Source organism: Lynx canadensis, chromosome F2 (assembly GCF_007474595.2).
Source record: "Lynx canadensis isolate LIC74 chromosome F2, mLynCan4.pri.v2, whole genome shotgun sequence".
In the NCBI taxonomy this organism is placed as follows: Eukaryota; Metazoa; Chordata; class Mammalia; order Carnivora; family Felidae; genus Lynx; species Lynx canadensis.
Genome location: NC_044320.2, coordinates 35,217,498 through 35,241,987, shown reverse-complemented (window position 1 = coordinate 35,241,987; position 24,490 = coordinate 35,217,498). Strand labels below are relative to the sequence as shown.

The 24,490-nt window shown below is 39.4% G+C and overlaps 1 protein-coding gene across 1 annotated transcript in view; it reads right to left on the bottom strand.

Annotated features, from left to right (window-relative positions):
• Nucleotides 1–8,378, bottom strand: part of RRM2B (ribonucleotide reductase regulatory TP53 inducible subunit M2B) — a 36,940-nt gene extending 28,562 nt beyond the window's left edge. Inside the window, exon 1 of the mRNA XM_030304082.1 lies at nt 8,034–8,378. Coding sequence (XP_030159942.1) covers nt 8,034–8,342 — 309 coding nt within the window. The 5' untranslated portion in view covers nt 8,343–8,378. The remainder of the gene's footprint in view (nt 1–8,033) is intronic.
• Between the last annotated feature and the right edge of the window lie 16,112 nt (nt 8,379–24,490).

The window sequence follows — 24,490 nt, the reverse complement described above, 5'->3', positions numbered from 1 at the left end:
GAATGAATATATACAAAGTACATACAAATGGGCTAAAAAATAGATAAATCAAGATTATTGGGATACATTTCTATTCCAGACTCCTAATTCAAACTGTCTCTTTTTCTCCAGTACCAGGCCCATCATGTTCGTTCATCCTTTTCATTGCTTCCACCAACCACAACTCTCTGAAGCAAGTGTACTCTCACAGATGAAACTAAAACAAAGCAAGATGAGAAAAAGGCTCAAAATTGAAGCCTGAGGCTATCCCAATACAGGTAGGGCTTATACACTGCACACATACTGCCACTATAGTATATATAGACTCATATTTTGTTTTTTTTGTTTTTTATGCTCTTATTTTTTAGACTGTCTTATTTCATAACTACTTATTTGAAGGTGTAGGCTTCCCCAGATAAAGCACTTGAGCCCTGGGGAGTAGAAAGCAGTTTTTATTTATTGTGGTGTTCCCAGAGTACTGTGTCAAGCATAACATCAATACACATTGGCTAAGTAAGTGAAGGGGCTGCTAATTTCTCTTTATCCTGTACTCAAATCACTCGATACCTTCAGAATTTAATTTAACATAAGACCACAATACATCAGTGAGATACCCTAACAACCACTCAAATCAAGCCTTTTCTGAGTACTCCCACATTTCCTTCCCCCCAGGCCCCTAAAGGGGGGATTTGGTCCCCCACACAGCACATAGTTCACTGTAATTTAATTCCTTATTATTCGTCTGTAGTCTCCTCTAGACTAGGCTTCTCGAGAGTAAAAACTAACTTTACTCTTGTGGAATCCCTAGAACCTAGCACAGTACCTGGGATTTAGTTGATATTCATTCCCCAAATATTCAAGCAAATTTTTAAAATGGAAGCCGTTTTTTGTTTGTGTCGCTTTTATATATTTTGTCACTGGGGTACAGGTATATATTTGGAGCTGGAATTCTTTACCTTCAGTGTATTTGCTATGTGAACCATCATAAGCAGTAACCATGTAGCAGCTAAGCACTCTGGCCCTGAAAGTTTTTAAATGCTGATTAATTGATCAATGTCAGAATCTTTGAAAACGGCAGAAGACTAGCACCTTTAAATTGGAATGAAAGTCACTTTTGAACATATATTCTTCCTGTTCCGTTCTGATAATTTGTGAATTGTTAAGAGAAGTAGTTGGATTAGGAAGGCATTATGAAAGAGTTTGCAGTATGAAGAGAGGAGGGTTTAATCAACATAAACCTCTGAATTGGACTAGAAATGACACATTACTTATTTCCATGATCCTTAAAAAAACCCACACACACTTTAATACAATGTCAGGAGGGGCATACATCCCAGAGGTCTAGGTTTTCTAGAATATCCTCTATGGACCTAAGAATTTTACAAGAGAAAGCAATGTGAAAAAAAGTCACGATGGCATGTACTTTCTAAATCTAGACCTTACCGTATGTGTGGGACAATAGAAGGAGAAGAAACCAGAAAAAAAAAAAGCAGAGAACACTTCCCGATGACTTTCTAAATATGTTCTAAAGAACTCTGGGTCCCTCTAATGTCACAAATGCTAGATTAAAATTTCATTATGAAATATTTTTTACTACAATTTTAACAGGTTAAAACACAACAGATGTTCTGTATATACAGAAAGAATGCCACGAATGCATGCACTTGTGTTTCCAGGTTGTCATTTTTCTTTCCTTTTTTGGGCGGGGAGGGGGAGAGACCTCAGATAAAAGTTTCTCTAGCCATCTCTGCTTAACTAAAGAACACATGAGATTAAGAGACGGGCAGTTTAAAAAAACAACAAAAACAAACAAACAGAATCTGTAATCATTTGTATTTGTTTTTCAGGAGTGAACCTAGATTTTTTTCAAAACCAAACAAAAAGGATAAAACAATAGTACAATAATAATAATAAAACAGTAGAAGCCCTTTTATGCAAAGTGATCCAAACTGGCAGTTAGAAATTGGCTAAAGGAAGGAATCATAAGAAAATGATATATGCCTTAAAGTATTTAACTTAAAACATGTAATTTACATTTACTTACTCATTTTCTGCTATAAAGTCAAAGCTTTTTGTTGTTGTCAATTTGGCTCACTGATTGGACTCCCAAGTCTTTCTGATATAAACATGATATAACACATCATTTACATTTTCTAGTTTTAACATACTTAAGGTGGAACACTGAGTGCAGAGTCCTTATCTCTTGTAGGATTCCCTCCCAATCTTTTTATACTTGTCTTGCTTACATCTCTTCTACAGAATTTGTTTTTAATGAGTCATCTTCACTGAGTTCTCCATAGCTTCCAATTTAAGTTTTCACAGAAACAACTTCCTTCTCATTCTCATAGTTTACACATTTAATTAAATTATAATAATTACAATGCAAATACAATAGGTATTATAAATGAGATTGGAAACAAGACAACTGATTTGGTAAGGTATAACTCAGCCAGTGGGAACAGAAGTATGTGGATGCATCAGAGAAGAATCTACTACTCTTACATTCTAAAGCCAGTGGCTATCCACTTATTTTATAGGGTTGGTAAATCCACAAGACTGACTAGTAGTAAATTGATTAAGAAAACTTTGATAAGGGGCCCCTGGGTGGCTCAGTTGGTTGAGCATCCGACTTCGGCTCGGGTCATGATCTCACGTGTGGTTTGTGAGTTTGAGCCCTGCATTGGGCTTTCTGCTGTCAACACAGAGCCTGCTTCAGATCCTCTGTCTCCCTCTCTCTCTGCCCCTCTCCTGCTCGCCTGTGATCTCTCTCTAAAATAAATAAAAACTTAAAAAAAAAAAAAACACAACTTGTGATAAATATGCAAAGAAATTGTTTGCTAAGTTTGATATAAATCTTCACTTACCATCTGTACCCCAATTCAAAATGATGGGTTCATCAAAACAGCCTCACTATTCTATTAATTGATTTTATAAGTAATGTTCTATACATTAACTTAAGTAAAATTATACTAATAAAACAAAGGTGGATTTTATCTATTAGTGTTGGGCTTACAATTTTGTTTGGAAAATACGGTCAGGTATTAAAGCCATGGGGAGAGGGCTGTCAGTGTAAATATATATGAATTTTGCCACAGTGGTTTTTCTATAGTCATTTTGATACAACTGTTTTGACACTTTCTTTTTTACCTCAAAGTCATCATTCTGCTGAAATGAAACAAGCAAAAAATTTTAACTTTTCACTTTTAAAATATATACTTTGTCTCTAAGCTTTATCTGAAGTTAATGTAGGTATGTATTTTGCATGTTAAATGGCTATTAAGATGCTGGTTTTCAAAAAATGTTAGCATCTGGCCTCTATCACATAGACTATTAGGAGACTTATAAAGTTTCTAAATCCTTTTTTTTTTTTTTTTAATGTTTACTTATTGTTGGGGTGGGGAGGGGCAGAGAAAGAGGAAGACACAGAATCTGAAGCAGGCTCCAGGCTCTGAGCTGTTAGCACAGAGCCTGACGTGGGGCTTGAACTCAAGAACCGTGAGATCATGACCTGAGCCAAAGTCAGACACTCAACTGACTAAGCCACCCAGGTGCCCCAAGACAGTTTTTAATTAGAAAGTTTTTAATTAGACAAGAGACATAATCAGGTCTGTCTTTTAAGATCACTTTTCCAGAAATGTGGTCATATTAGAAGAGAAATTGCAGGTGGAGAGAACAATTTAAAGATTATTACCCTACCCATATCCTGCCTGAACTAGGGTACCAGCAGTAGAAACACAAAAGAAGACTGCTTTAAGAGACAGTCAGTGGGAATGCAAGCTGGTGTAGCCACTCTGGAAAACAGTATGGAGGTTCCTCAAAAAACTAAAAATAGAACTACCTTAGGACCCAGCCATTGCACTACCAGGCATTTATCCACGGGATACAGGTGTGCTGTTTCGAAGGGACATGTGCACCCCCATGTTTATAGCAGCACTATCAACAATAGCCAAAGTATGGAAAGAGCCCAAATGTCCATCGATGGATGAATGGATAAAGAAGGTGTGGTATATACATACAATGGAGTATTACTCGGCAATCAAAAAGAATGAAATCTTGCCATTTGCAACTACGTGGATGGAACTGGAGGGTATTATGCTAAGTGAAATTAGTCAGAGAAAGACAAAAATCCTAAGACTTTACTCATATGAGGACTTTAAGAGAAAAAACAGATGAACATAAGGGAAGGGAAACAAAAATAATATAAAAACAGGGAGGGGGGACAAAACAGAAGAGACTCACAAATATGGAGAACAAACTGAGGGTTACTGGAGGGGTTGTGGGAGGGGGGATGGGCTAAATGGGTAAGGGGCCCTAAGGAATCTACTCCTGAAATCATTGTTGCACTATATGCTAATTTGGATGTAATTTTAAAAAATAAAAAATAAAATTAAAAAACAAACAAACAAAAGAGACAGTCAGAAGTAGAATTAATCATTCTTGTTAAAATTTTGGATTTTAGGTAACAGGATAAGGAAGAGTTGAAGATGCCCTTGATGGGTCCAGCAACTGGATGATCATAACAAGAAATGAGAGACAGAGAAAGTGTTCAGCATCTGGAGAATAACTGAGTAAATCAGACAAAAACTCTTGCTTCTCACATTAGATGTTTAACAAAAGCTTAATTTGAATGAACTCCCCCACAGGCCCAAGCCATAACAACAATAAAGAGTTACAAACACAATAGTTTTTAAAAGGTCAACCTGGTCAATAAAAAACATAATTTGTTCAATTTGAAGATATCCAGAAGGCAACTAAAAATATAACACTGCGGCAGAGGAGTGGTGGTGACCTATCCCATTAGTAGTCACCAAAGGGATTATCCTGGGAGAACATCTAGAGAAGCAGCATGGCTGAGGATACTGCCTAGAAAACGCAGACATTGAAAAAAAAAAAATTTTTTTTTAAAAATTTAAAAAAGGGGCACCTGGGTGGCGCAGTCGGTTAAGCGTCCGACTTCAGCCAGGTCACGATCTCGCGGTCAGTGAGTTCGAGCCCCGCGTCAGGCTCTGGGCTGATGGCTCGGAGCCTGGAGCCTGTTTCCGATTCTGTGTTTCCCTCTCTCTCTGCCCCTCGCCCGTTCATGCTCTGTCTCTCTCTGTCCCCAAAATAAATAAACGTTGAAAAAAAAAATAAAAAAAAAAAAAGAAAACGCAGACATTGAAAGGACAGATGGAAGAGGAGCCAGCTGGGATTAAAAGTGGCTGAGACGAATGTAGGACAATCAAAAGCAAAGACAGAAGTGATCTGATTTGGCTAAAGCCATGCTCTGTCAACAGATGAAACAGAGAACTGTAAAGGATCCACACTCTGGATATCAATCAGGTTAAGAGGTTAGGAATTAATTGCGTGGGCCAAAGATTTTCGAACATGTGGGGGACTGAGAGGTTCATATTCCAACTCTCACCACTTGCTCTCTAGCCCCCAGGGACTGGCATTCATTGTGGGGCAGTTTGAAAATCATTCCTGTGGGTGGTCATGGAGAGTTTCTGAATATAAATTAACATGAATAGGAGTGGCATGAGGAGGATTCATGGGATACCTATGTGCAGAATGAGCTGGAAAAGAAAAAAAAAAAAAACCCTAGATGTTGGTAGCAACTATGGTATTGATCTCAAAGGTGCAAATGGCAGCCTGAGTTAAGATGTGGTGGTTAGCATGAAAAAGCTGCTTATAAGGGCTTTGCCAGCCTAAGGGATTGGGCATTTTGGATACGAATCGGGACCCTCTCAAGAATTTTTACTTGGGAGGAGTGACATAGAGCCACTGGTTTAGTGAAGGATTAATTTAGTAATGGTTAAAAAAAAAAAAGGGGGTTAAACAGTGGGTAAGACTGAAGGTAGACAATTTGTTGTAGCTGCACAGGTATGAAGTGATAAAACCCTGAAATAAAGTTCCACACGGGCATTCCTTGGCAACTTTCTATGGTCTCGTCCAGAATGGTGACCCTAGATCCTGCCTGCCTTAGTTTCTGGTCACTTCATCACAACAGGACATGCCAGGGCAGATTCCCCAGCTAGTCCTCACCATTCACCATTCACCATTCCTCACCTCTAGGTTGGCATGCCTCCTTAGTTTCTGGTCACTTCATCACAACAGGACATGCCAGGGCAGATTCCCTAGCTAGTCCTCACCATTCACTGGTCTAGGCTGGCATGCTATCAGGCCCCTCCCTCCCAAACAGCCCCAATCCCACCACTTTCACTTGTTTGCCTTGGCCTGGAGAAGATTGAGTGAAGACAACTATTTGGATGCTGATGTAGTCATATACTATTTGTATTTGCCCAGGTGTCACTTTCATTTTAATTTTTCTATTCCCACCAGATCTGACAAAACAGAATACTGGCCCACAAGCAAGAACTTGGTTTTAAGCCCTGCTCCACTATTCAGTCATATGGTCCTGGGTATGTCATTTACCTTTTCTGGCCTAAACTTTCTTACCTTGAAAACAGTACTATCAATTAATTAATAATCAATTGGATTCACTTTGAGAAATTGATGAAAGCCAAGGACCTCTTTCTCAGGAGATTCATATATGCACATACAAAATCTATAAACTCCAGGAGATTGATTCATAAACCCCCTGCAAGCCCATCTATGAATGCTTTAAGGCAGTGTTTCTTAAAATATGTGAACCAGAATCACCTGAAGTACTTGTTAAAAATGCAGGCCCAAATCCATCCTAAGAGATTTTGATTTACTGTGTCTGGAATGTAGGCCCTGTAATTTATACTTTTTACAACTCCAGTTGATTCTAATGCAGGTGGCCCATGCTACACCATCATATCTAGAGAAACAGAGTGCTTAAGGCATCCCGGCATCTCAAGTTAAAAACTTTTGGACCAGATGCTCACTAGAATTCATTCCAGAGCTAAAGTTCTGCTTCTGTCTTTGTGGGCCTGTGTCATTGAGAAAGGGATAATAAACAAAAGTTAACTTCTAGGTCTTTGCTAATCATTGCTGGTGCCATTAGCACAAAAAGAAAACTCTGAATTGTCCTTTTGGAGTGGGGATATTGGTACTCAATGTATTTGTTTCAAAGGGACAAGAAAGAGTTTAAGGAATATTTACAAGTTGTGAATTAGTTACTAAGTGTTTACAAAATCAAAATCAAATAAAACCCCAAATCTGGACTCTACAACTTTCTAAAGAAATGTAGGGCGAAGTATGAGTCTCTGTAAGCTGAAACTTGAAGATACCACACACAGCAACAGGTTCAAGATAAATGCAAAAAGTATTTCTCTTGGACACAAATGGTTTACAAGTATTTGTAAAGTAACAGGGTACAAAAATTATAAAGCAACAATTTTAACTACCCTACAACAGTCTAATAAATTGATTTACTGTTATTATGTACTTTTATTATAGAAGCAGAAGATAAACATGTTAACTTAGGTTTTGTGAGGCACCCACAATTTCCCTGGCACTTTGCATAAAGCCTTTTACTTAATCCTCTGTGAGAGAAGTATCACTTCCACTGTATAAATGGAAACTGACACCTCATAGAGTCACAGCTAGTTAAGTGGCCCAGTCTGAGCAAATCTGGCCTCCTAACCTGAGGTTTTTCATTGTGAGGATTTCGCGTCGCCCTTCTACCTATCATCACCACCCCATCCACCTGTGTCAATTTCTGCATGCATCCTCCCACTCCTTTTAACCATCCCAGAGATGGGATGCATTTCTCCAGTAGATCTACCTGTCTTCGTTCCTTGCCTGGGTTTCCTTAGCCAGGGCTCCAGACATGCAAGGATTGGGGGGAGGGGCTCCTCGGCCTGGCCTGAAACCTCAGAGCGTTGCCCTTGGCTGGCTCCGGAGCAGAGCAGCGGAGCAGAAACCCGGCTCCCTCTTCACTCCTCCCCTGGGACGGCCTCCCGGGTACTCACAACCACGAAACCAGGCTGCGGCGAGGGCTCGCGGCCGGGCCTGCACCGGATTGCCGACCACAATGGGTAAAATTTCCTACAGCTGTCCTGCACCTTGCAGGTCCCCGCTGCAATTTACAACCTAAAGGCCAGGCGTGACTGTGGGGCGGGACAGGGAACGGCAGCAACATTTACCTCACCCAGCTCGGGCCTGGACGCTTCCGGCCTTTCCGGGTCACCCATCGCGCAGATTCCGCCAGAGCTACGGGAGCTGAAGGAACCAAGAGCAGCGGACCACCTCCAACTCTGACAGGACCCAGGTGGCCCACTGGCCCCCTGAGTCCGCCCCGCCTCCTGCTGCACAGACCCCTCCCACTCCCGTCGGCTCCGCTTTCTCGCCGGCCGATTGAACAACTCCCCCTGCACCCGCCTGGCCCGGCCTCCCGGCCTCAGGGACCCGCCTACTCCGGCCGGCCCCGCCTCTCGCTTGCGGCCTGCGGACATCTCTCGGCCTCGACCAACCCCGCACCAACCGTTGCGCGGACCCCGCCTCCCGCCTGCCCAGTGAGGGACTCCCAGCGCCTGCCGTCCCCGCCTCCCCCGTCTCGAGGCCCCGCCCGCTCCAGGAGGCCCCGCCCACCGACCTCCCGGCTCCGCCTCCCGCCGGCCCCCAGCAGAACCAGCCCGGAACCCGCGGGCCTCGCCTACTCGCTCGTGGCGTGAGGGATTCGACCTGCGGCTTTCGGCCCCGCCCGCCTGGCGGGGTCCGGGCTCTACTCCCTGGTCCCGGAGGTGCCCGGACGCGCCTGGTTACCTCTCCCGGTCCGGATTCTCCAGCTAGCTCTCGCCTTGCCTCAGAAACACGGTATGTCGCGCTAAGTCGGCCTGTCCTGAGAGACTGCCGGGGGGGCGGTAAGACCACTCGCTGGAGGAGATGAGGAGCAAACGCTATTCGTGTGTGAAGCGGTGTTGGGCAAAGCCACACTATTGGCTTAAAAAGAAAACCGCACCGTTAAAAAATTAACGAGGAGGAAGGGCTGTCTTCTTTCGTATTTCGGCAACCGAAAAGAAGCGGTTGAGGGAAAAGTGTGTTTGTGGATGGGGTAGGTGGGGCTTGAGAGTGAGGAGGAGGAGGAGGAAAAGGACTCAATTCGGGGAGACGTTGTGGAAGCCCTGTGAAATTGTTTCAACAAACTGAGCGTTTGGAAGCGGCTGTTGGGCTCTCACCAAGGGGGCGTTATGCTGAGCGCGTTGGTGAGGCAGTCCCTTGATCTTCGGGACCTCGGCGTGAGGCGGGTACAGCCGTGCCCCTCCTCCTGCAGATGCAGCCGCGCGGCCTCCGGAGACCTCACTAGGGTTGATTAACTAGAGAGCGGCGGGCTGCCCCGCCTCCCTGACTGATCTCTTCAAGGCTGAGAAGTTGAAGTAGTGGGGAGACGAGGTTCCCCAGGGCGTGGGTGGCAGGCGCTGTGCTGACAGCCACGACAGTGTGATTGAAGGACTCCTGCCCATCTCTCAGGGGGACGAATCTGAGAACTACGACCGAAAGAAAGCATGGTTTGGTCTAGCAAATAAAGGCGAGGTGAAAAGAGATGAAGTAGCTTGAAGCTGACATGTGGAGGGAGGCTTGAACCACAAACAACATGCGCCTGTTCTGTGGATAGCCATGTGGAGTATGGTAGATGGGATAGAAGATGAAGCTTGGAAAATGCCTCACAGCTCGTTCGTTCGTTCTTTCTTTCTTTCTTTCTTTCTTTCTTTCTTTCTTTCTTTCTTTCTTTCTTTCATGTTTACTATTTGTTTTTGAAAGAGAGAGCATGAGCTGGGAAGGGGCAGAGAGAGGGAGACTCAGAATCTGAGGCAGGCTCCAGGCTCTGAGCTGTCAGCACAGAGCCTGATGTGGGGCTTGAACCCACAAACCGTGAGATCATGCCCTGAGCCAGAGTCAGAAGCTTAAGGGACTGAGCCACCCCGGACACCTCTTTCTAAAACCTGCTCTAGAGTCGGGGATGAGGGGTATCCTTTTTCAGGCAATTACTAGGGGTCAGGTGCTAAGGAAAATTTTTTACATATATTACTTTAAATAATAGCTAAATTTTGTGAGGCACCCCCGAGTCTTAAGGAGCTCAGATAATTTCTCATTGGCCATATGGCAAATAAATTAAGAGCAAGGATTCTATCATTTAATTAAGGTTATCAAACAATATGTCTACTTTAGGTCAGTCATCGTATTTGCTATTGAAGATACAAAAATGAATGAGCTTAGTGAAAAAGAAAGTGGATCCTGGAGCTATATCATCGTGGGCATGAGTTCTAGCTCCCCCACTTATTAGCTGTGCTACCTTGGACAAGTTTTAGCCTCTGTGAGACTCAGTGTCCTCACCTGTAGGATAAGAGTAATAATTCCTTCCTAATAAGATTGTTGTGTGAATTTAATAATACTTCACTTGTAAAGCTCTTCATGGGGTGGGAAATTACAGTGGTAGCTTCCAAGCACACTTAGGCTACTAATCAGGCCATCCTAGAGGTCATGGAACAGAAAGGTTGAGGTCAAACTGAATTGCTTGAATTACACAGTTTATTAATTTAAAACCTACATCAAGGGGAAAGAGACGAGGTAGCTAACCTATTTAAAACAGGGTATGGGGAAGGGAAGGAGTGGAAGGAAAGACCTTACCATCCAAATCTGAATGTTCCTCAATGTTCATATATCCTGGCCTTGCTGCATCAGCTTTCCTGACGGGTGGTGAAGTTATTAAGAACAGAGTTAAGGATTAGGAAGGGATCTCAACAGACAGAAGATGAAGTCAACACATGCTCTTTTGGAAAGATGCAGGAGCAGGTAGGCCTGCTCACAGGTGTAACTTGCCATAAATTAACCTGCTGATCAGCTGAGTTTTATCTGTGTTTCTTGGGAAGAGCCCTTGTGGAGCCAAAATGGATGTCACCAATTGGTGGCTGATTTAGGGATAAGATAGTTGTCAATCTAGAAGTGACATGATCTTTACCTTATGAATATTTAAGATCTACTTACTCCTTCCAGCCATTTCTTTAAAAAAATTTTTTTTAACATTTGTATTTATTTTTGAGAGAGAGACAGACAACACATGAGCAGGGGAGGGGCAGAGAGAGAGGGAGACACAGAAGCAGGCTCCAGGCTCTGAGCTGTCAGCACAGAGCCTGATGCGGGGCTGGAACCCATGAACTGTGAGATCATGACCTGAGCTGAAATCGGATACTTAACCGACTGAGCCACTCAGGCGCCCTTCCTTCCAGCCATTTCTGTCTGTGACATTCATTTCTTTCATTATTTTTATCTATGTTCAACATATTTTGTCTGTAACATGCCTCATAGGTTAAAAACATATTTACTATTTATCCTTTTAAAAAATCTTTTTAATTTATTTTGAAAGAGAGAGGGAATGAGCAGGATAGGGGCAGAGAGGGGGAGAGAGAGAATCACAAGCAATCTCAACACTGTCAGTGTAGAGCCTGGGCTTAACCTCAGGAACCGTGAGATCATGACAAGAGCCAAAATGAAGAGTCAGACACAACCAACTGAGCCACCCAGCCACCCCTCTACTGTTTATACTTAACATATCTTATGAATCTTCTTATGTTTTACAAGCCAGTTGCTCCCACACTTAGTTTCTTTCAATTTTTACAGCAGAATTGAATAATCTTAATATAGCAAAAACACATTATAGTGCCTTTAACAGTGCCTGGTGCATAATAGGCAGTATGTATTAGTTTCTCTAAAGATGTTTAGAATTAACAGGGCAGATATAAAATGTATAACTGAAAGATGTCTGGGAATAAGGATTCTACATCTTCATATAGCCTCTGCGGCATATTTTCGAGGAATACCCACAACAATGTTTTTTTATCCCACATGCTGTTGCGGAACTTTGATACCCCCCCCCCATTAAAATGTGGAGTCTAATTCCTCTTCTGTGGTCTACATGTTTGTGTCCCCCAAAATCCATATGTTGAAAACCTATTGTCCAAGTTAATGTTTTTAGGAGGTAGGATCTTTGGGAGGTGATTAATTAGATCATGAGAGTGGAGTTTCATGAATGGAATTAGTGCCCTTAGATTGTTTTGGTTTTTTGTTTGTGTCTGTGGGTTTTTTTGTTTGTTTGCTTTTGGTTTTGGTTTTGGTTTTCGCTATCGAGTTATAGGACTTCTTTGTATATTTTGGATATTAATCCCTTAAAAAGGATATGATTGCAAATATTTTCTCTCATCCAGTAGGTTGCCTTTTCATTTTGTTGTTGGATTCCTTTGCTCTGCAGAAGCTTTTTAGCTTATTTGAGAGTTTGTTGCTTTTGCTTTTGGTGTCAGATCCAAAAAAAATCATCACTAAGACTGGTGTTAAGGACCTTACCACTTATGTTTTCTTCTAGAGTTACATGGTTTCAGGTCTTATGTTCAAGTCTTTAATCCATTTTAAGTTAATTTTTTTGTGTATGCTGTAAGATAGTGGACCAGTGTCATTCACTTGCATGTGGCTGTCCAGGTGTGCTAACACCATTTATTGGAGTGACTGTCCTTTCCCCGTTGTATATTCTTGGATCTTTTGTTATAAATTTATTGACCATATATGCATAGGTTTATTTCTGGGCTTTCTAGTCTTTCCATTGATCTATGTATCTGTTTTTATGTGAATAACATACTGTTTTGATTATTTACAGCTTTGTAATTTAGTTTGAAATCAGGGAATGTGATGCCTCCAGTTTTGTTCTTTCTCAAGATTGCTTTGGCTATTTAAGGCCTTTGTAGCTCCATACAAATTTTAGGTTTGTTTGCTCTATTTCTGTGAAATGTGCCATTGGAATTTTGATATAGATTGCGTTGAGTCTATAGTTTGCTTTGAGTAGTATAGACATTTTAACATTATTCTTCCAATCCTTGAGGTCAAAATATCTTTCCATTTATTTGTGTCTTCCATTTCCTTTCATTAATGTCTTATAGTTTTCAGCATACAAGTCTCTCATTTCCTTGGTTAAATTTATTCCTAGGTTTTTATTCTTTTTGATGCAGTTGTAAATGAGACTGTTTTCTAATTTCTCGTTCTGGTAGTTCATTATTGTATAGAAACACAACAGATTTCTGTATATTAACTTTATATCCTGCAACTTGACTGAATTCATTTATTCCAATGCTTTTTTTGGTGGGGTCTTCAGTGTTTTCTATATATAATATCATGTCTTGATAGTGATGGTTTTATTTCTTCCTTTCCAACTTGGCTTTCTTTTTCTTAACTAATTGTTCCAGCTTGGACTTCCAATATTATGTTTAATAAAAGTGGCAAGAGTAATAAGCATCCTTGTTTTGTTCCTGATCTTAGAAGGAAAGCTTTCAACTTTTCTGTGTTGAGTATGATATTAGCTGTGGGCCTGTCATATATGGCCTTTATTATGTTGACATGTGTTTCCTCTCTACTCACTTTGAGAATTTTTATCATAAGTGGGTGTTGAATTTTTGTCAAATGCTTTTTCTCCATCTGCATTATCTAGATGATCATATGATTTTTCTATTTCATTTTGTTAATTTGTTGTATCACATTGATTTTGCAGATGTTGAACCATGCTTACATTGCTGGAATAGGTCTCACTTGATCTGGGTGTTTGCTTTTTTTAATGTATTTTTGAATTTAATTTGCTAATATTTTGTAGAGAATTTTTCCTTATGTTCAGCAGAGATATTGGCCTGTAATTTTCTTGTGGTGTCCTTGTCTGGTTTCAGTTTCAGGGTGATGCTAGTCTCATAAAATGAGTTTGGAAGAGTTCCCTCCTCTTTTTTGGTAGTTTGAGAAAAATTGGTATTAATTCTTCTTTGAACGTTGGTAGAATTCCCCAGTGAAACTGTCCAGGATTTTTGTTTCTTGGAAGGCTTTTGATTACTGAGTCAACCTCCTTACTAGTGATTGGTCTGTTGAGATTTTTCTATTTTTTCGTGATTCAGTCTTGGTAGGGTATATGTTTCTAGGAATTTATCCATTTCTTCTAGATTGTCAGATTTGTTGGCGTATAATCATTCAGATATTGTAGTCTCTTATGATCCTTTGTATTTCTGTGATATCATTTGTAACATCTCTTTCTGATTTTATTTTATTTACGTCCTCTTCCTTTTTTGCTTGGTGAGTCTAGCTAAAGGTTTGTCAATTTTTATTTTATTTTTTTATTTTTTTATTTTTGAGACAGAGAGAGACAGAGCACGAATGGGGGAGGGTCAGAGAGAGAAGGAGACACAGAATCTGAAACATGCTCCAGGCTCTGAGCTGTTAGCACAGAGCCCAACGCGGGGCTCGAACTCACGGACCGCCAGATCATGACCTGAGCCGAAGTCGGACGCTCAACCGACTGAGCCACCCAGGTGCCCCAAGGTTTGCCAATTTCATTTATCTTTTCAAAGAACCAGTTCTTAGTTTCATTGATCTTCTGTATTGTCTTTTTACTCTATATTTCATTTATTTCTGTTGTGGTTTTTCTTATTTCCTTCCTTCTGCTAACTTTGGGCTTTGTTTGTTCTTTTGCTAGTTCCTTGAGGTATAAACTTAGATTGTTTATTTGAGATTTGTCTTTTTTCTTTTTTTTTTTTTTTGAGAGAGAGAACAAGAGATAGTGAGAGGGGAAGAGGGATGGGGGAGGGGGGAGAGAGGGGGAGAGAGAGAAGTGGGGGGAGAGAATCTCAAGCAGACCCCATGCTCAGTGCAGAGCCCAACACCTGGGCTTGATCCCATGACCCTGGGATCATGACCTGAGTCTAAATCAAGAGTCAGATGCTCAACTAACTGAGCCACTCAGGGGCCTTTCATTTCTTGAGGTAGGCAGTTATCACCGTGAACTTCCCTCTTAGAAGCACTTTATACTGCATCCCATAAATTTTGTTGTATTTTCATTTGTCTCAAGATATTATTTAAATTCATTTACTTTTAATTGAAATATAGTTGACATACAATATTAATTTCAGGCATATAACAATGATTCAACATTTATATACATTATGAAAATGCTCAAAACAACGAATATAGTTACCATGTCACCATAAAAAATTATTACATTATTGACTATATTCTCTATGCTATATTTTACATCCCTGTGACTGACTTATTTTATAACTGGAAGTTTGTACTTCTTAATCCCCTTTGCCTATTTTGCCCATCTCTTTACCCCCAACAACCACCAGTTTGTTCTCTGTATCTGAGTCTGTTTCTGTTTTGATTGTTTTTTTATATTCCACATATAAGTGAAATCATATAGCATTTGGTTTTGTCTGACTTATTTCACTTATCAGAATACCCTGTAGGTCTAACCATTTGGCATAAATGCAAGATTTCATTCATTCTTATGGCTGAGTAATACTCCATTGTATATATAATTCCACACTTTCTTTATCCATTTATCCATTGATGGACACTTGGGGAGCTTCCGTATCTTGACTGTTGTAAATAATGATGCATTGAACATAGGGGTGCATATATATTTTCAAATTAGTATTTTTGTTTTCTTTGGGTAAATACCCAGAAGTGAAACTGCTGTATTGTATGGTATTTTTTTTAAATTTTTTGAGGAACTTCCATATTGTTTTCCATAATAGCTATACCAGTTTACATTCCACCAATAGTACACAAGGGTTCCCTTTTCTTCAACATCCTTACCAACACTCGTTATTGTCTTTTGACACTAGCCATTCTGACAGATGTGAGGGGCTAGCTCATTATGGTTTTGATTTTCATTTCCCTGATGATTAGTGATGTTGAACATCTTTTTATTTATGTTTTAATGTTTATTATTTATTTTTGAGAGAGAGACAGAGACAGAGTGCAAGCAGGGGAGAGGAAGAGAGAGAGGGAGACACAGAATCTGAAGCAGGCTCCAGGCTCTGAGCTGTTAGCACAGCACCCTGAGGCACCCAGGCACCCTGAGCATCTTTTTATATCAACCATCTATATGTCTTCTTTGGAAAAATGTCTAGGTCCTCTGCCCATTTTTTAATGATATTGTTTGTTTGTTTGTTTGTTTTTGGTATTGGATGTTGGAGTTCTTTATATATGTTGAATTAATCCTTTATTGGATATATCATTTATTGATCTCTTCTCCCATTCAGTAGGTTCCTTTTTAATTTTGTTGATGGTTTCCTTCAGTGTACAATCAATATGTTTTTTATTTCTCTTTTATTTTCTTTAATACATTGATTATTCAGTGGCATATTGTGTAATTTCTGTATATTTGTGAATTTTTTCATTTTGTGCTTGTAACTGATTTCTAGTTTTATACCATTGTCATCAGGAAAGATGCTTGATATGATTTCAGTCTTTTTAAATTTAAGATATGTTGGGGTGCCTGGGTGGCTCAGTTGGTTAAGTATCCGACTCTTGATCTCAGCCCAGGTCTTGAGCACAGGGTCATGAGTTCAATCAAGCCCTTTGTTGGGCTCCACAATGGGGATGAAGCCTACTTAAAAAAAAAAAAAAAATTAAGATGTATTCTGTGGACTAACATATGATCTGTCCTGAAGAATGTTCTATGTGCGCTTGACAAGAACATGCATTCTGTTGCTTTTGGATGTTCTGTTCTGTATATGTCTGTTAAGTCCATCTGGTCTAACGTCATTTAAGGCTGATGTTTCCTTGTTGATTTTTCTGTCTGGGTGATTTACTCATTGATATAAGCAGAGTATTAAAGTCCCCTACTATTATTGTAATGCTGTGTCTTCCTTTAGATATGTTAATATTTGCTTTATTAATTGGGTGCTACTATATTGGGTGCATAAATATTTATAAACGTTATATCCTCTTGATGGATTAACCCCTTTTATCAGTATGTAATGCCCTTCTTTATCTCTTATTAGTCTTTAATAAAGTCTATTTTGTCTGTTAAAAGTGTATCTACCACAGCTTTCTTTTGGTTTCCATTTGCTTGGAATATCTTTTGCATCTTTCCACTTTTAGTCTGTGTATGTCTTTACATTTGACTTGTAAGCAGTATATAAATGAATCTTGTTTTGTTTTATTTTTATCCATTCAGCCATTCTATGTCTTTTGTTTGGAGAATTTAGTGTATTAGTGCCCTTATGAAAGAGGCTTCAGAGAGCTCCCTGGCCTTTTTTGCCTTGCGGGGGTACAGTGAGAAGTTTGTGACTCAGAAGAAGTTGCTCACTCTATCATACTGGCACCCTGTTCTGATTTCCAGCCTCTAGAACAGTGAGAAATAAATGTTTGTTGTTTATTATTTGTTGTTTATAAACCACCCAATCTGTGATATTTTGTTATAGCAACCTTAACAGGCTAAGATATTTCCCTTTGTTTGTTTGTTTTAAATATTTATTTATTTTGAGAGAGAGAGCACACGGAGAAGGGGCAGAGAGACAGAGAGAGAGAGAATCCCAAGCAGCCTCCACACTGTCAGCACAGAGCCCGTCATGGGGCTTGAACTCATGAAACTGTGAGGCCATGGCCTGAGCCAAAATCAAGAGTTGGAAGCCTAACTGACTGAGCCACCCAGGCACCCTGAGTTTGTTTTGTTTAAGATTGCACATATAAGTAAGATCATACATTATTTGTCTTTCTGTGATTTATTTCACCTAACATAATGGTCTCAGTCACAAATGTCAGGATTACCTCTTTTTTATGGATGAATAATATTCCATTTTGTATATATATAATATGTCACTTTCTTTATCTGTTTATCTGGTCATGGAGACTTACTTAAGTTGTTCACATGCCTTCCTTGGCGGTTGTAAATAATGCTGCTGTGAACATGGAGATGGAGGTATCTCTTCAACAGTGTTTTCATTTCCTTCACATATATTTCCAGAAGTGGAATTGGTGGCTCATATGGTAGTTCTATTTTTAGTATTTTGAGGAACTTCTGTACTGTTTTTCATCATGACTGTACCAATTTACAGTCCCACTAAGAGGGCACAAGCGTTCCTTTTTTTCTACATCCTTGCCAGTGTTTGTTATCTCTTATCTTTTTGATGCAACCTGTTTTAACTGGTGTGAAGTAATGTCTTATTGTGGTTTTGATTTGCACTTCCCTGATAATTATTGATGTTGAGCATCTTTTCATGTACCTATTGGCCATTCCTATGTCTTTGGAAAAATGCCTGTTCAGGTCCTTTGACCATTTTTAAATTGAATTATTTGCTTTATTATTGAGATGTATGAATTCTTTAAATATTTGGGATATTAATCTTTTATCAGATATAGGGTTTGCAAATATTTTTCCCCATTCTAGATTGTCTTTTCATTTTGTTGATTGTTCCTTTTGCTGTGCAGCCTTTTTGTTGTATATAGTTCGGCTAGTTTTTCATTGCCAACACCCATGTCAAAGAACTCTTTTCCTATATTGTCTAGAAGTTTTATGGTTCCAGGTCTTATATTTAAGTCTTTAATCTGTTTTAAGGTAATTTTGTGACTATTGTAAGAAGTCTAGTTTCATTTTTTTACATGTGAATATACAGTCTTCCCAGCAGCATTTATTCAAAAGGCTTTTTTTTTTTTTTCCATTGAGTATTCTTGGACCCCTTGTCAAATATTAGTTGACCAAATATGCATGAGTTCATTTCTGGGCTCTTGATTCTGTTCCATTGGAGTGAGTAACTTTTAATGAATAAAATCTATGACTTCCAAGTCTGGCTTATAAAGTACAGTAGAGATAGTATTTGCCTGGTTCTTTCTCTCTCTCTCTTGCCCTGGGAACTTAGGTACCATTCTATACGAAACCAAAAACTAGCCCACAAAGAGAGACGACATGGAGAGGTCTATGTGGTAAGGAAGTGAGGCACCCAGGCAACAGGTAGCATCAATTTCTAGATGTGTTAATGAACAAACTGTCAGTATTCTAGCTCTTGGTCATCTACTTGAAAGTCTTCTTCTAGCTACATTCTTCTTCTTCATCTACAGTCTTCTTCTTCATCTATAGTCTAGCTCCAAGTCTTCTACTTGAAGCCCCAGACATCTTGGAACAGAGATAAGATGTCATGACTGTGTTATGTCTATATTCCTAGCCCACAGAATTCATGAGCATAATAAATGGTTGTTTTATATCACTAAATTTGGGGGTTGTCTTGCAACTATAGTAACTGGAACAGCCTCCATTCCACTCACAGAGATTTGTGTGGTAATGACCTAAAAAGGCAATTTAGCCTATGGCACAGAAAATATGTGATTTCAAGCTACTCTCAACTTAATGTGTATGATTCGATGGGTAGATCCTCGTTTCTCAAACTTGATGTCTCACTTTTAAAGAAATTTCTCACAGCCATTCAGTATTGACTTAAACTACATCTGTTGTACTTAAGTATGTACAAACATAAAGACCAGTTATAAACTACTTAGAGCTTTATACAACTAAAAAGTAAAAATGAATGCAAACAGAACTATAGGAATGGTAAAATTCAAATTTATGACGTTAAGCAATGGATGATGTTTTGAGGAAACTGTATTGCATCAGTGTGAATTTTGTAGTGACCATTAATGCAGTGTGGTCTTTTGCATTCCAGTCATTGGATAGTGGATTCCATTTTCCCACCACAGCTCTATATATAACTTGCCTTTCATGAGGAACAAATGTGTCACTTACATATTAAATTTGCCTCCTTACCTTTCAGTCATTAAAAGGAGTATTGCTTGACATTAATGCCATCATAAATGGTCATCCTGATAATCTGAGATATTTATTAAAAATCAAAATAAAAGCCTTGCACAAAATTGGCAGATCCTGAACCCTAGCTTGAAAATCACTAGAATACAGGGTTCTATATTTAACAAGCCATGTGTTTATCATGAAGGAAGTCAATGTGGGAAGAAAAGGCACATTTGGAGGCAGGGGTTAATTTAGAGCTAATTGGAATAGGCCAGGTGCAGGATAATGCAAGCTTAAAATAAGGCTGTGGCAGTGGGGAACGCAAGGAGATATGCGTGTGAGTTAGGTACATAAACTCAAGGTGATTTGACCAGTGTTTGGATATGAAGTATATGGTAGAGGGATGATTCTAGGATAACTACAAGTTTCTGGCCAAGAGACTAGGCAGTTAGCAAGCCTTTCATCCATACAGGTTTAGTAGGAAAAACTTCCTATCAGTTTTGGACATGTTCAGATCATGGTGCCTGTGACAAATCCAACTGGAGGTATCTAATAATGTGGCCCACAAGTGACAAGCTTAGCCCATAGATCTGATCTAGCTGCCAACCTCAAAGCTATACTTAGCCATATTTTACATTCACCATAAATCATTTGTCTCAAAAGAATTGGCAAGCATTCTTTTTAAATACAGTGTAAAAACTACCCCCCTCCCAACTATTTCAGAGTAAGTTGCTGACATGTCTAGGCTGGCAGATAAAGAAAGCAAAGGCCCCTTTTCTTTTACTTATAAGTGTTGAGAGCACTGGAAAGACAGTAGTTTTTGGTCACAGGATGGTACAATAAGACAAAGTTTCAGAGATGCAGAGTTCCAGGTGATAAAAATGAACAATGAGATTACAGCATTATATTCTTAAATTGGAGTGAAGTTGGTCACTAAAATTTGTTCATTCATTTATTTAATAAATATACTGAGCCCTGGAGAGACAAAGGTAAATGAGCCACAATTCTTACTCTTAAGGAACTTATAGAGTGGGAAATCAAGCAAATACACTGTTCTTGAGGAGTAGAAAGGAGCATCTAAACCAGCTTTGTCAAGAGGGCAGGTCAGGGAGAGCTTCTTCGGGAGGTGGCTAAACCACGTTCTGAAGTATGAATAGGAATTAACCATTCCAAGATGAAGACCCATGAAGAGATCGCAGGAACATCAAAGCCGTATGTGATTAGGCCCCAAGGTAACAGAGGATATAACCCACTAGAGGACTGCAAGTCTTTCAGTATAATAAGGGAACAAGTATAGATAAGTCTGTAAAACAATTACAGTCATGAAAGGACTTGTATGTTTTGTTAAGGAGTCTGGACTTTAAGGGCCATGGTGAGTCAATATATTTTAAACAGATAAGTGACATGCTTAACATGCATATTAGAAAGATTGCTGTATCTCTACATATTGAAAAGGAACAAAACAACAGAAATGAGTTAGTTGAAGTAATGTAGGCTAGTAATGTAGGCAAATTAGGTAAGGATTGTAGACCTGAAGAGAAGTAGGCATATTCAAGAGATAAGGATTTAATAATTATAGGGTTTGATGATCAATTTGAATGTGGGGCTAAAGAAGAAGAAATTAAGCATGTTTCTTTGTTTCTGAATTGGGAACTAGATAATTTATTCATAAATTGTTTTTGAGCCAGGTATCATTCTAAGTAATGGGCTTTAAAGAAGTGAACAAGTGGGGCGCCTGGGTGCTTCAGTCTGTTGAGTGTCCGACTTCGGCTCAGGTCCTGATCTCTCAGTTCGTGAGTTCGAGCCCCTCATCGGGCTCTGTGCTGACAGCTTGGAGCCTGGAGCCTGCTTCAGATACTGTGTCTCCCTCTTTTTCTGCCCCTCCCCTGCTCGTGCTCTATCTCTTTCAAAAAATAAATAAACATTTAAAAAAAAGTGAACAAGGATAGAATTTCTGATAGTGTTTGCTCTTGAGGGTCACTGGAGAAGTTAAAGAATAAGTAAGTGAACTAGTTTCAGGTAGTTCTTGGACCAAGGGTGGTATGAATTGTGCCTATGCCTTTGAAACTTTAAGGGTAAAGTCATAGCTGTGGGGCAGAGACTGCCAGTCCTTAGTTACTCTTACCAGCTTCCAGATGTCTAAGGCATAGTGGTAGGGGAAAAGGGAAGAATGATAAAAAAAATAGCATGAAAACCTTGGTTTTCCTCTTTTGCTTCCTCAAATCACTTAAACTTTCAGCTGCTCTACGTAAAAAATAATGTTGGCAAGTTTTTTCTGCCCTCATTTAATGTTCCAAGATAAAATTTTATTTAAAAATTAAGGAAATATGGGGCACCTGGGTGGCTCAGTCAGTTAAGCTTCTGGCTCTTGATTTCGGCTCAAGTCATGATCTCATGCTTCACTAGGATCGAGCCCCATGTCAGGTTCTGTGCTAACAGCGCAGAGCCTGCTTGGGATTCTCTCTCTCCCTCTCTCTCTGCCCCTCCTTCCCAAGTGTGCACTCACCCTTGTTCTTTCTCTCTCTCTCTCTCTCAAACTAAATTTAAAAAATTAAAATATAAAATAAAAATTAAGTGAATAAACATGTTTTACAATCTTTAGGGTGCTTCCAAAAAGTTCATATAATCAAGAAAAGTTACATACCCAACCCAAGGATCACAGCTTTTTCTCTATTGTGCTTTACTACTTTTTGTAAATAATATAGTAGGTCCTTACCTGTTAAACACCTTTAAGGAATAAATTTTTTCTTTCATCCAACACATATGTGGGTGCTTTGTTCAAGGCCCTTATTTCAGCTTACATAATTTTTTAGAAATATCCTAAACCTTATCAACTTTGGATATACGTTTTTAAATAAAATGCATGGTTCTGTGGCTTCTTCCAACATATATAGAATAGTTTTTAGTGAATGAAAAATTATCCTGAGTTGAAGTAATTATTAGTTAGCCTTGGTGCTGATTTTGAATTTGAAGGACTGCTGGCATGTCAACTTATGTAGCAGACATGTTTGCGGTATTCAGACTTGTAGATTTGGCATTACCTCTTGGTTTGCAACCACCTTGTTAGTTTCCTAGGTGAAATCTGAAAATGGCTGCTGTTCTCAGAGGACAGAAAGAGGCAGGCCACTCCAGGTTGGTAGGTGGCAGTTTTAATAAAGAAAGGGAACTTACATACAAGGGGTGTCTTGGGCAGCAGCAAGAAAAGTGGATTCCTTCACCCACCCATCAAATCTTAAAAGTTTATATAGAGGGGACCATGGGTGGCTCAGTTGATCGAGCATCCAACTTCAGCTCAGGTCCTGATCTCACAGTTTGTGAGTTTAAGACCCATATCAGGTGGGCTTGCTGCTGTCAGCTCAGAGCCTGGAGCCTTCTTTGGATTCTGTGTCTCCCCCTCTCTCTCTGCCCCACTTGTGCTCTCTCTCAATCTCTCAAAAATAAATATTTTTTAAAGTGATTTTTTTAAAAAGCGTATATAGAGGCTTTAACTGGGTTCAGTCATGTATACCTGCAGGTGTCCTCAATGTCACAGGACTTTCTCAAGACTATGTCCTTGGAACATCCTCTGGGAGTGGGAAAGGCAAATGGAACACACATTCCAAGGACAGGGGAGGGAGGGAGGAGCCTCTCTTGCCCAGGTCCCACTCATGGGTCAACTGATGGTCATGTCTTCTAAATGACCTTCACCAACACTACCAAATGTTTCTACATTTAATGGTTCCATTCTGCTATGCTTTTTGAGTGTTTGATATCTTCTTTGATTTTAATTTGCCACTTCTAATCTGTAGTGAAGCAGGAATCTGATCACTCTAGAATCAAAGCCTCTGGTTTCATTATTGTAGTTGGATTTGATTCCTGTTTTTTGAGACGCTGTTATATCTGCTTTAGTTTCACTCTCTCCCACCCCAATCTATTTCTTAGTAATTGAGAGGTTTATTATCTTTTTATGTGGGCAGAATTCTTAAGGAAACAACACAAAATTTCGTGTTTGTTACTTAAAGTACTAAATGAATGCCTCAAAAGTGATAATCACATAAGCCTTGCATTTCTATAGGTCATAACTGTACCTATGATTTCATTACACAAAATAGTTAAATGTAGTTGGCTGTCTGAGAGTTTGAGGCATTATTGTTTACCACATTACTTTCTTAGAGCTAACTTCTACTACTCAAAACACACATAACCAGAACCATGCTATAAGTTTGCAATAGAATGGTAGTGCATTTAATCTTCATAAATAGCCAAATTTCATCTTCCCCTTGAAGAAAGCATTGTAAATAGAAATACATGGTCTGGTATCTTTTTCCTGAAGAGTTTTTACATGCATCAAAGTTGCTATGTAAAAATGCAAAGTATGGATTCAAAAACTCAATCTAGTTCCACAACTAGAAATCCAAGATGTGTTCTGAAAAAATATTGAGGAAATTGAGTTATTTTGCTAATGAAAGACATTCGTCTTTAAAAGCAAGCTATTCACTTTATAATTGATGAGAAAACTTGAAAAACTTTTCATGGTGTATAGTACTTTTCATTTTAAGACCTTTAGACTTAAAAGTAGGTGCCATGGTTGATTTTAGAAAATTCCCACATCTCCAGAATTCTAATTATTATTCTTAGAGAAAGTTACTGAATGACAAATATGTTTTTTAGAAATCTTTAGCAAAAAATACATGAATCACTTTTTTCATAATAGTGCAGCCAGATTCATATTAGAACATTACATTATTCTGTGACTGTGATGCTGTGATTTATAATAAGAAATATATATTTGATCTTTGTCCCATTTCTGGCACAGAGTTCCTGAAACCCGTTGGAATTCCCTAATTGATCAAACTGATAAAGGTGTCACAAAGCTGTAATCACCAAAACTGTTTTTGTGCCAATACTATATTGACACATAGACCAATGGAATAGAATAGAAAACCCAGAATTGGACCCACAGATGTATGGCCAACTAATCTTTGACAGAGCAGGAAAGAGTATCCAGTGGAAAAAAGACAGTCTCTTTAGCAAATGGTGCTGGGAGAACTGGACAGCAACATGCAGAAGAATGAAACT